The 11,512-nt window shown below is 42.8% G+C and overlaps 1 protein-coding gene across 1 annotated transcript; it reads right to left on the bottom strand.

The window, feature by feature from the left end:
• Positions 1-5,377: 5,377 nt before the first annotated feature.
• On the bottom strand, positions 5,378-5,773 carry LOC139832438 (uncharacterized). Its single transcript, XM_071822200.1, has one exon. It carries the CDS (start codon positions 5,771-5,773, stop codon positions 5,378-5,380), a length of 396 nt encoding a protein of 131 aa, XP_071678301.1.
• Between the last annotated feature and the right edge of the window lie 5,739 nt (positions 5,774-11,512).

The following is an 11,512-nucleotide window of genomic DNA, read 5'->3' as shown; positions in this document are numbered from 1 at the left end:
GTCGAAGACTTGCGTAGAGACTCCAAGCATAATCATCTCCGCAGTCGAAGAAATACAAGGCGAGGCCATTGATCCGGAAAATACATCAGGTCATTGTCGTAGATCATGTGTAGCATAGATGATGTCGATGATTCTCGAAATTATTCTTATATCGGGTGCGCGGCCAGCGCTCCCGATGGGAGTAGCCCCCGAGTCTATATTTCTGGGCGCATCCCCCTTTTTATCGACTCTTGTTGAAGGACTTAATGAAATCCAGCACTCCCGATGGGAGTAGGCTCCACTCAAGTCGCAGAGTCGAGTTGAGTCTACAAACCTTTATATATTTACAGAATCGAATGAAATTTTCGTGCTTTTCCTCTTTTTCAAATTCTCCGAGACCGAAGAGACACTATATTTTCTTCGTTAAGTATATTGTACAGGGATATTGGTAAATGCGGCTGGTTCATCTGACGGATCAGGTACCAGTTAATTGCTCTAGTGGCAAATCCGGATAAACCTACTTCAAACTCGCGTCCCCGGACACGAGTTCGGGATACTGGCGTAATTCAGAACGTGCCGCTTTAGGACTTACCGAAACTTAATTCCAGCAAAATTATCGGGTCCACAGCGCGTCCGCCGGGATTTCACATCTGTTGATGTGGAAAAAAGTGGCAGAGCGCATTCGGGTGCGATGCCACGCCACACAGGAGGGATCCTGGGGTCTTACCTTCGTGACCTTTTTACGAGTCATGGCATTCGGAGTTTTTACCGCGGCGGACGCGCTCCGAGAATAATTTGTCTAGTGCCTTGTTCGACTGATGTAATGACCCATTTTCGGGCTGCTATCTAGGATCTTGATGCTCCTTCTATATTGCCTTGCTATATTGAATTTTACTTCTTCAGGTGCGCGGCTAGTGCTCCTGATGGGAGTATCCCCCGAGGCTACAGCCGAGTGTTTGCACCTGGGTGTAGGCTCAACTTTACTTTATCGACTTCCTTGAAGTGTGTTTTTCCTCAAATGTGCAATTGGAGTAAATGACGAGTATATGGACTCGAAGATCTCCTTGAAGAAAATTTCATCGAGTTTTCCTTGAAGAACATTTTGTCGAGTTCCTCCTTGAAGACAATTTCGTCGGGTCCCCCCTGAAGAAAATTTCGTCGAGTTCTCTTTTGAAGACAATTTCGTCGGGTCCTCCCTAAAGAAGATTTCGTTGTGTTCTCTTTTGAAGACAATTTCGTCGGGTCCTCCCTGAAGAAGATTTCACCGGGTTCTCTCTTGAAGACAATTTCTCCGGGTTCCTCTCTGAGGAAAATTTCTTCAGGTTCTCTCTGGAGGAAAATTTCGTCGGGTGCGCGGCCAGCGCTCCCGATGGGTGTAGCCCCCGAGGCTATGGTCGGGTGCGCGCATCCGAATATAGGCTCAAGAACTTGTATACTTCGAAGTTTGCTTTCTCTTATTGGGTACGACGGAGTCGACACGCGATGAAATCTTCGAATGCAAAGAAGAAGTCTAGTCGAAGTAGAAACCACCAAATAGCAAAAATGGATGCCGCCAAATTGTTAATGGAGAAACAACATAGCCCCCGAGCGCTGCTGAGGTTATGTCATAGTTGTTGCTTAGATGCTGTGTCGCAATTGTGACCCGAGGCGAAGTCGTTGTCGAGCCCCCGAGTATTAGCCGTGATGTCGAAAGAAGTTGATGGAGTCGTGGCGTCATAAATGGTGAAACCACATTGAAGATTGTGTCATGAGAGATAAAGCATTGACGATGAATCCAAGATGAAATATTTGAGATGAATCCATATTGAAGATTGCGCCACTAAATATAAAGTATATATTGAAGATGAATCTGCCGATATCATAGAGGATGAATCCATTGACCCGAAGAAAATAAATCCAGTAATAATCATAGATGATGAATCCACTGACCCGGAAATGCGTCGGGTAGTATTATATTAGAGGAAACCAATGATAACCTTATAAGAGGAATCCGAAGAAGACAAATCCAGTAAGCCGAAGAAGATAAATCCATTGAGCCGAAGAAAATAAATTCATTGAGCCGAAGTAGATAAATTCATTGAGCCGAGGAAGATAAATCTACTAAGCCGAAGAAAATAAATCCATTGAGCCAAGGAAAATGTATCCAGAGCCGAAGAAGATATATCCACTAAGCCAAAGAAGAAAAAAAACCATTGAGCCGAAGGAGATAAATTTACCGAGTAATCTAATGTATTTGCAGTAACAATTTAATGGCGTAACCCAAAATGTTGGCTGAATTTGCTGTAATATTGGAAATAACTAAATAGTCGATTCTTTGAAGAGAACACTTAGCTTTTTTATCGGCTGCGGTGGAGCCTGACATGTAATGATGTCATGTGACGGACATAGTTGATTGTAGTCACGTGGCTCCTGGTCGGAAATAGTCGATGAAGAGGACGCAGTCGATGTGGATGATCCACGACAGGTGAACCCCCAAGTGTGGCAAATGCAGGACGGCGAAGTATTCGGAGCTTATTCCGAACCGCTGTTGTATTGAAGCGAAAAGATTCTGCGCGCAAGTAACAACAACATGAGCCAAAAATGTTTGGCCAAATAAATATTGCAAATTATAATTAATTGGAAATATAGCACCTCATGGTCCTTGTGTCGGATGGTGTCGATATGGCAGTGTTTGTAGTCGAAATTGTTGTTGGCCGCACTGAAATCGAAGTATCTTTCGAGTTGCCCGTTCAGCCCGGTGACTTGTTGGTACAGTATACTGCCGACTCGTCGTCTTCATCGGAGTTGACGCGTATGTACGCGAGGTACAGTTGATCGATCTCCGCCTTTTTTTCTTTTCTTTTGCTAGTCTAGCTTCTCATGAACATTACGCTTGCGATCTTGCATGAGAGTAAGCCTGCTTTTTTTCCCCTGGCGTGCACTTCCTTGATCCGTGCGCTTCTCTGATCTTTTCCATGTGTGCTTGGATTGAACTCATACGGGAAAACGTAAGTATTAGAGATTCAGATAATATAAAATATTCAAAAGAATGTATGATGCGGTATAGAGGTCACAGTTTAATCTTTGAAGGAACGACTCCGGAAGTTTTGAAGACAGATCGCGAGAACGACAAGAAACTTTTCAAGATACACGTATGGTTAAATATGGGTAGATAAATCAATTACTAGATATGTAATTAATGTAAGAAAAAGAAATATGAGAATGAATAGAGAAAACCGATCAGCTGCTGCATGATTAAGAACCATTGTCGGATGCGTTTTTTTCTCCTGGAACCTTGATGGAGACCTTAGCACGGACGCTAGCAGCGAAGCTGAGGCGAGCATGTACGACGACTTATCTGCTATATGCCCGATGTTGTACACCATGTTCTCCACGGATCTCGTACTATTATCGGATCTGAATTTTCGGATTTTCCAATCATGTCGATGATGGTGGTGGCGAACTTTGAAAATCTGCAGGATTGTTGATGAAGAACTCGACGGAACCCGCCGGGATAACGAAATCCAATCGTCGATGTTCCCCACGGTCGGCGCCAATTGACGAGGGATCACCTCGCCAATGCCTACGTATTGTAGACTTAGGTTTCGGGAGAGAGCGACGATGAAGATTCCGGGAGCGAGATTAGGCACACGACGTACCCAGCTTTAGGTCCCCTCGGCGGAGGATCCCTACATGCTGCTAGCAATCTAGTATATGATCATAAGTATGTTTACAGGGTGCCGCCATAGGCGGAGCTATGTTATCTATCTGTTCTCTATCTTCTGTCTATATGTTGGCCTCTCCCTATCGGGTGCCCTCGCTGGCTTTATATATGCAACCAGCCTAGGGTTTTACAAGAGTCCTAGTCGACTACTTCTTCGGGTTACCTTCTTGAGCCTTCTCCATTTTGAGCCTTCTCCATATTGGGACGAGCTAGGTATACTAATAATGGGTACCCGAAGGGTATGCCCATGTCAACTGGACCTTCCAACGCTTCTCCTGCTACCTCCCATTTTGCGAGAGTACCTAACGGTGCCTCCTTGGATGTTTCGTCGTATCCTGGCTCTATTGACCAAGAGATAGCTGACCTGCGACAACAGTTGCAGTCGATGCAAAAACAAACTGTGACTGTTTTGGACCAATCTCGTAAATCCTCGGATCGTGAAAAACTTGCTCTTCTTCAAGCGCAAGAGGCTCTCGAATTGAAGGAAACTGCGACTGCCAACGCTGCTCGATCTGGTCAATGCGAAAGTTATATGCATGACTTGATGATAGATGCAAGTCAAGATATGGCTGGTATGTCACTTCCGACTCGTTGTTTCTCTGCTATTTTTCTGTATCCCTCCTTGTGCTACATTGTTTTTTTCCTTTTTTTTCTTATAGGTTCGTTCCTGGATGCTGCCGCCGAAGAGCAAAGAGTGAATTCGCGAGTTGAAGCCCTTCTTTGACTTGCCAAGTCTAATGACATTGACTTCTGGGCGGATGAAGATCACACTTGCCGTATTGTTCAGTTTCAGGATCGAGCCACCCAAACTCGAGGATTTCTCGACTTCTGCAATAGTACCTTGGCCATGGTGTACAATGTCATGTTTCCTCGGAACTCTCAACCCGATATTCTTACCGAGCTTATGGGCAAATTTAAGGATGTACATAGCATTCATGACTTCATGAAGGCTTGAATGGTGGCTGGTGCCAAGTTGGCCTTGATCTGGTTGAAGATTTGTCACTCAAAGTTGGATTTTGGCAAGGTTGTCGACACTTTCTACCTCAAGGCGTTGAAAAGGAGAATAAACATCGACAAACATAATGCGGTTGTGTCTCATGTCGCCGATAAAATGATTGATGAGCTTCTTAAGGTAGACACCGCCTTCTTCAGGGAGTATCGATACGATGATTCCACAAAGAATGTTCGAGTTGCAAGAGAAAACATAGACAAGTTGATATAGGAGTTCTTTCATTTTACTCAATGTGTTAGGTTTGGACCTAGGCGCATAGTTGTAAATGTATATATGTCGTATATATTGTAAATTTCTTGCGAAACATTTATGAAGTCAAGGTAGGTTCGTCTGGTTGTGTTACGATCTTTCCTTGAGCCCCCGAGTATCTCGGCTGGCAATATTATGTTTTATTTTTCGCGAGGTTTTTTGTGGAACCAAGGCGTGTATATTGATGAGTGTACCGAAGTCGACTATATTGTAATTTTTTCGAGTTCTAGCCCTCGAGCATTGCTCGTAAGGAGAGAAATATATATCATCACAATCTTTATTTTAACCATGCTATATTGCAGCATCGCAAGCCCGCCTCATTAAAAATCTTTCAGCCTCACTCGGTGCCCTGAAAAGAAAAAGTGCCTCTAAAAACTTGCGAGCTCTTCAGATACAATGTATGTTTACATAGTTGGTACTATATTGACTTCCTTCTAGGTATAAAAACGTCGCAGCTGCGCAACGTTCCACGGGCTTGCTTCGTCCTTGCCCATCTTCTTGTCCCTCAGTCGATATGCTCCTCCCGGTATAACTTCAGCAATGATATATGGTCCCAACCATGGAGATTCCTGCTTCTCGTGTCCATCTTGCTTGAGTCGAAGGACTAGGTCGCCGACTTCAAATGATCTGGGTCGCAATCGTCGGCTGTGATAATTTTTGAGGTTCTGCTGGTATGCGCTTACTCTTGACAGCACCACGTCTCTTGCTTCATCGATTGCGTCGATGTCATCCTCCAGTGCCTTCTGCGAAGCTTCTTCTTCATATTCCACGACTCTGGGAGAATTGTGTTCTATTTCTATTGGGAGCACTACTTCAGCTCCATGGACCATCAAGAACGGAGTTTCTTGAGTTGTTGCATTTGGCGTTGTTTGTAAGCTCCACAACACATAGGGAAACTCGTCAACCCAGGTGTGTCGCACTTTTTTCAAGTGTTGTCAACAGACGTTTCTTGATGCCATTGCAGATATGGCCGTTTGCTTTTTTGACTTGATCATTGGTTTGCGGGTGCGCCACCGAAGCAAACTGCAACTTGATGCCTACACCTTGACAATAGTCCTTGAATTCTCGGGAAGTGAAGTTGTTGCTATTGTCCGTGACTATGCTGTTGGGGAAGCCAAACCCAAAAACTATCCCCTTGATGAAGTTTACTGCTGATGTTGCGTCTGCCGAAGTTACTGGTACTGCTTCAATACATTTGGTGAATCTATCGACATCCACAAGCAAATATACGTGTCCTCCTGGTCAGGACTTGTGTAATTTTCCCACCATGTCTAATCCCCATTGCGCGAAAGGCCATGCCAAGGGTATTGGCATTAATTCTGTTGTTGGAGAGTGAGGCTTAGATGCGAACCTCTGGCAAGTTTCACAGGTGCGTACGATGTCCTTTGCATCTTCTATTGCTGTCAGCCAATAAAATCCCGCGCGAAATATTTTGGCTGCTATTGCTCGACTGCTTACGTGGTGGCCACATATTCCTTCATGTATGTCCTTCAGTATAACTCGCCCTTCTTCGGGTGTAACACACCTCTGCAGCACACCCGATATGCTTCGCTTGTATAGTCCCCCTTGACCATGGTAAACGCCTTGGATCGTTGAATAACTCATCTTGTTTCGACCCGATCTTCGGGTATCTCCTTCTTCGTGATATATGTCAAGTATACCTGCATCCAGGGAACTTGAATCATCATGACCTCCTCTGGTTCTTTCTCATCATCCGACATATGTGCTTCTGGTGCTGCTGGAGCCCCCGAGTCTTTCTTGAGTTTCTCCTTTTTCTTCGGCTATTTTGGTGCTTTCTTCGACTTGGTTGATATTTCCCTGATTTCTTCCCAAAAAAACTCCAGGTGGTATGGGCAGGCACTACGAGCCTATGTTTGCCAAAATGTCGGCTTCATCGTTGTTGAGCCTGCTCACGTGATTAACTTCACAACCATCGAAGGTTTTCTCGAGTTCATTGTACATCTTCTTGTATGCTATCATGCTGTCATTGACTACATCGCACTTGTTCATCACCTGTTGAGCCACCAACTGGGAGTCGCCGAAGATTTTTAAACGAGTAGCACTGCATGCATTTTCCATCTTCATCCCGTGGATAAGGGCTTCAAACTCTGCTTCATTTTTTGATGCATTGGGGAAAGTCATCCGTAATATATATTTCATCTTGTGACCCTGTGGTGAAACAAGTACCACGCCAGCTCCAGCTCCTTCTAATCTCTTGGATCCGTCGAAGTTCATATGCCAGGTACTCGATAAATCTGGGGGGTCCCGTGTTTTGGAGTTCCATCCACTCTGCAACAAAGACCGGAAAAATTTGCGACTTGATTGCCTTTCTTTTTTCATATGTGATGTCCTGAGGGGAAAGCTCGATTCCGCAAAGGGAGACACATCCTGTAGCTTCTGGATTGTTCAAGATGTTTGAAAGAGGTGTCTCGTTGACCACTATTATCGGGTGTGCCGAAAAATAGTGTCTTAGCTTCCGTGCTGACATGAAGACTCCGTATGCCAACTTCTGATAATGCTGCTTGGATGGTGACAAAACTTCACTGACGAAATATATTGGCCGTTGAACCCCATGATTTTTCCCTTCTTCCTCTCGTTCTACCACGAGGACTGTGCTAACCACTTGAGGTGTGGCCGCAATGTACAACAACAAATGTTCTTTTTCTCGTGGTGCCACCAATACTGGTGGTGTCGTAATAGTTCTCTTCAGATGCTCAAAAGCTTTGTGTGCCACCTCGTTCCACTCAAACTTTTCTCCTTGCTTGATGAGCGTGTAAAAGGGCAGCACTTTTTCTTCCAATCTTGCGACAAATCTACTAAAAACTGTGACTCGCCCAGTCAGCAGCTGTATCTCTTTGAGCTTGGTTGGTTTTCTCATCATCAAGATAGCATGTATTTTCTCTGGATTGGCCTCGATTCCCCTGGCTGATACTAAGTATCCGAGGAGTTCTCCTGCAGGAACACCAAAGGAACATTTTGTCGGGTTCAACTTGAGATGGAACTTGTCGAGGTTGTCGAAGGTTTCTTTGAGGTCTTCGATGAGGGATGACCCTTGCCTTGTTTTTATGAATACGTCGTCGATGTATACTTGGATGTTTTTTTCCAATCTGCATGGCGAGGCACTTCTGCGTCATCCTTTGATATGTGGCTCCCGCGTTTTTCAACCCGAAAGACATTGTTCTGTAGCAGAATATGCCATAAGGGGTTATGAAATCTGTTATGACTTCATCTTCTTCTTTCAAGCGGATCTGATTGTAACCAGAATACGCGTCGAGGATGGAAAGACGTTCACAACCTGCTGTGGAATCGATGATTTGATCTATCCTCGGGAGGGGAAAGTGATCATTTGGATAATGTTTGTTGAGACACGTGAAATCGACGCACATGCAAAGGACTTCAGTGTTTTTCTTCGGGACCAGCACTGGGTTAGCGACCCACGTGGCCTCGGGGTGCAGTTCCTTGATGAAACCCGCTTCTTTGAGTCGATGTATCTCAGACAACATGGCTTTGAGGTTTGGCTCGGAGAATCGCCGCAAATGTTTTCGAATTGTTCTAGCTCTTGGATCTAGATTGAGGGGGTGTTCGGCAAGTTCCCTGGATACCCCTGGCATGACAGCTGGACACCATGCAAAGATTTCCAAGCGCTCACGGAGGAACTCGATGAGCGTGATTTCCTATGCGCTGCCCAAGTTGGAAGCGATGGACGTCGTCTTTTTGGGATCTGTTAGGCGGATTTGCACTTCCTTAAAGTTCTTGGAGGTGTCGAAAACTTGCTCTTGCAAGGATCTACCTCCGTCAGGTAACACGTCATAGTTGTTAGTTTCTTAGAGTTCTTGGAGGTGTCAATATAAAGGACGGGCTCTATGGAGCCCTTTTTGATTTTTTTTAAATCGACATTTTTAATTTTCAGAAAAATCCAAAGAGAAATTCTGGATGTTTACAATGATGAATTCTATGGTTCTGCCAAATCACAATGCGAAATAGTTTGCATCCCGTTGCATCCCGTTCTACGCAAAAATGACAAAATACTGACAGATCTGGGAGTTTTCGAATTTTACATTGTTCATTACACATGGAATACTTATGATCCGCTTTGGTAATTTGCATACATGTAGAAATCATCATTATGTATATTTCAGATATTTTTCAGAACTTCAAAATATTAATTTCAATCTTTTTTTCGAAAAACAGGCTCCATGGATCCCGTCCTCCATATTGACGCTCTATGTGGTGCTATAAGAGGCATGTGTTTTCGTATGTTATATAAAGTGTCAGGCCATTTTCATCTGTTAAATGAAGTACCGTTTTCATCTATTATATGAACTGTCCTGTTACAATTGGGCATATGGACTATAGGGCGTTTTTTCGACGCCGTGCTATAACAGACCCGCGTTTTCATCTTTGACGAGCCGCCAAATAAAGCAATGCAATGAACACAATAATGAAGGATTTTTGATGTAGTATAAATTTTGCATTTTAGAATTGTGTCTTTTATTTCCATACGCATGAATTTCAAATTGGATAAATTTATTGAGCTGTGGTGAAGCACGGGCATTCAACTAGTCGGGATAAATGTGTTCCTGATTATGGCGTGGTCCCCATGTTTATTATTTTGAGACCGTCTAATAGGCACTATATCGCACTACTAATACATTTGTTCCGGATTATCGAATTGTAGTACTTTTGTTTTTCCCTAAGAGACCCTAGGTTTTTATCGAATCCCAAGGAAGAATTCTAATGGTAAAAGATCACTGCAAACGAGACTTCATTTAGTCATTATTTCATCAGACCAATGTTTACTTTTGTTTTTGGTCTTATCAATGGATAGAAATAGGCTAGGACGAAGGTTTCACCTACAACTGTGCAATGATGGTTATAGGATTAAAAATATAATAATAATAATAATAGATGTGATATATGTAATAATAAGATACACGATATAAAGGTGTGATGTGTCCAAAGGATATCACGGCCTACGTTGAAACTCTCACCATGGATCTTTGATCCTGCCCCAAGTATCACTAGGCGACAAAGATATTTAAGTAAAAGTAAGAAAGCCTTAAGTTCAGTGAAGTTATCATAAGTTCCTAGATAGCAACTACACATTCAACCCTTTGCTTTTTTTTTTGAGATTGTCTGCGTTCATATCACGAAAAAATACAAAGTTGTAGACCCTTAAAAGCACTGAGAAACACAAACACAAAGAACGAAGAACACCTAAAACACCCTAAGACAACCAAAACCCATAAGGATCTCCGGAGCCCTGTGCTACTCTAACCACGCCGATATCGGATTATGTGAATCACCACCTACCATTACCTTCATATCGTTACCAACTCCACGGGACTTGGGTACTTGACAAGCCCAGAGATTGGGATACGAAGATGACCGGTAGTACACATGGATCCAAATACGTAACACTCAATATCTGAACGATAGTTGCACTTGTTGATGCGAGCCTATGCCTCAACCCATGAGGACTACTCACACATGATTAGGTCAACAATCATAAATATTGTATAATGGATCTTGAATAGATTGAATAGTAACAGTCTTACAATGTCGCCGACTGCAATGAAATCAAGATACAAAGTAGGGTGATGGAAATGATTGTAGCGGCCTCAAAGCTTCAGTGTTGATGGATATCTAACTTGTGGAAGTGGAGTGGGGTTCTGGTGGTGCTCTGTTGTTGGGATGAGCTAGGTGCCTTCACGTTTAATAATGGGTTTGACGAGGAGAATCCACCGACGTATGGTACGGTCACCCGGTATGGGCGAGGGTGACCGTACCATTAGTCGCTTGTGATTCATCTCAGAGGCCCGCTTGACTTGGTGACGTTCCTAGATTGTAATTGTCCTTTATATTCCACTGATTTCTTGCATAAAATGCCTATTTCTTCATAGAAATTAATAAAGAAAAGGATGTGCACACCTATTCAATAGTTAGTGATTACCAGTAGATCCAGAGAGATATTATTGTTATTTCAATGAAATATATAAGACTCAAATGACGATAAAGATGAGTGTTCTACCACTCATCAACTACATATTTGTCTGCTGGGTCATTGTGGATTTGATGCACACAAAGTGATAATTGAATTGCATGTGAAGATTTTTTTCACATATGCCCTTTTTGTATTAGAATATCAGATTTAGGCCAGATTTATTATTTTTATCGCTAAGATGTATTCCCTAAACGTGAAAACAAAAATCAATTTCATGTTTTATTTCATGTAGTGGCTACCATTGACATGTGGATGTTCAAGATCTCGGGAGTAGGAAGTCAAATTCTAGAGCTATTACTTCCTCTGTTTCATATTGCCCTGTATATAAGGTTTTCTCAAAGTCAACTTTTGCAATATTTGACCAATTATCCATGATAAAATATAAATATATTTTTGGTCAAATGTAAAAGATACGATTGTACATTGAATTATGCTAATCACTGTATACTTTTATTTTCTAGATAATCATATATTTTTATATATAACCAGCTAAACTTGGAAAATTTTGACTTTGGACAAATTAAATCATATATGCAGAGTAATACAAAACTACGGGAGTAAATGT

The sequence above is a fragment of the Lolium perenne genome, chromosome 6, assembly GCF_019359855.2.
Source record: "Lolium perenne isolate Kyuss_39 chromosome 6, Kyuss_2.0, whole genome shotgun sequence".
Classification (NCBI taxonomy): Eukaryota; Viridiplantae; Streptophyta; class Magnoliopsida; order Poales; family Poaceae; genus Lolium; species Lolium perenne.
Note: the sequence above shows the minus strand (reverse complement) of the source record. Positions and strands in the feature narration are given on the sequence as shown.

Coding starts and splice junctions, on each gene's coding strand:
- LOC139832438 (XM_071822200.1), bottom strand. CDS start 5,773: ATGGTCCATGGAGCTGAAGTAGTGCTCCCAATAGAAATAGAACACAAT.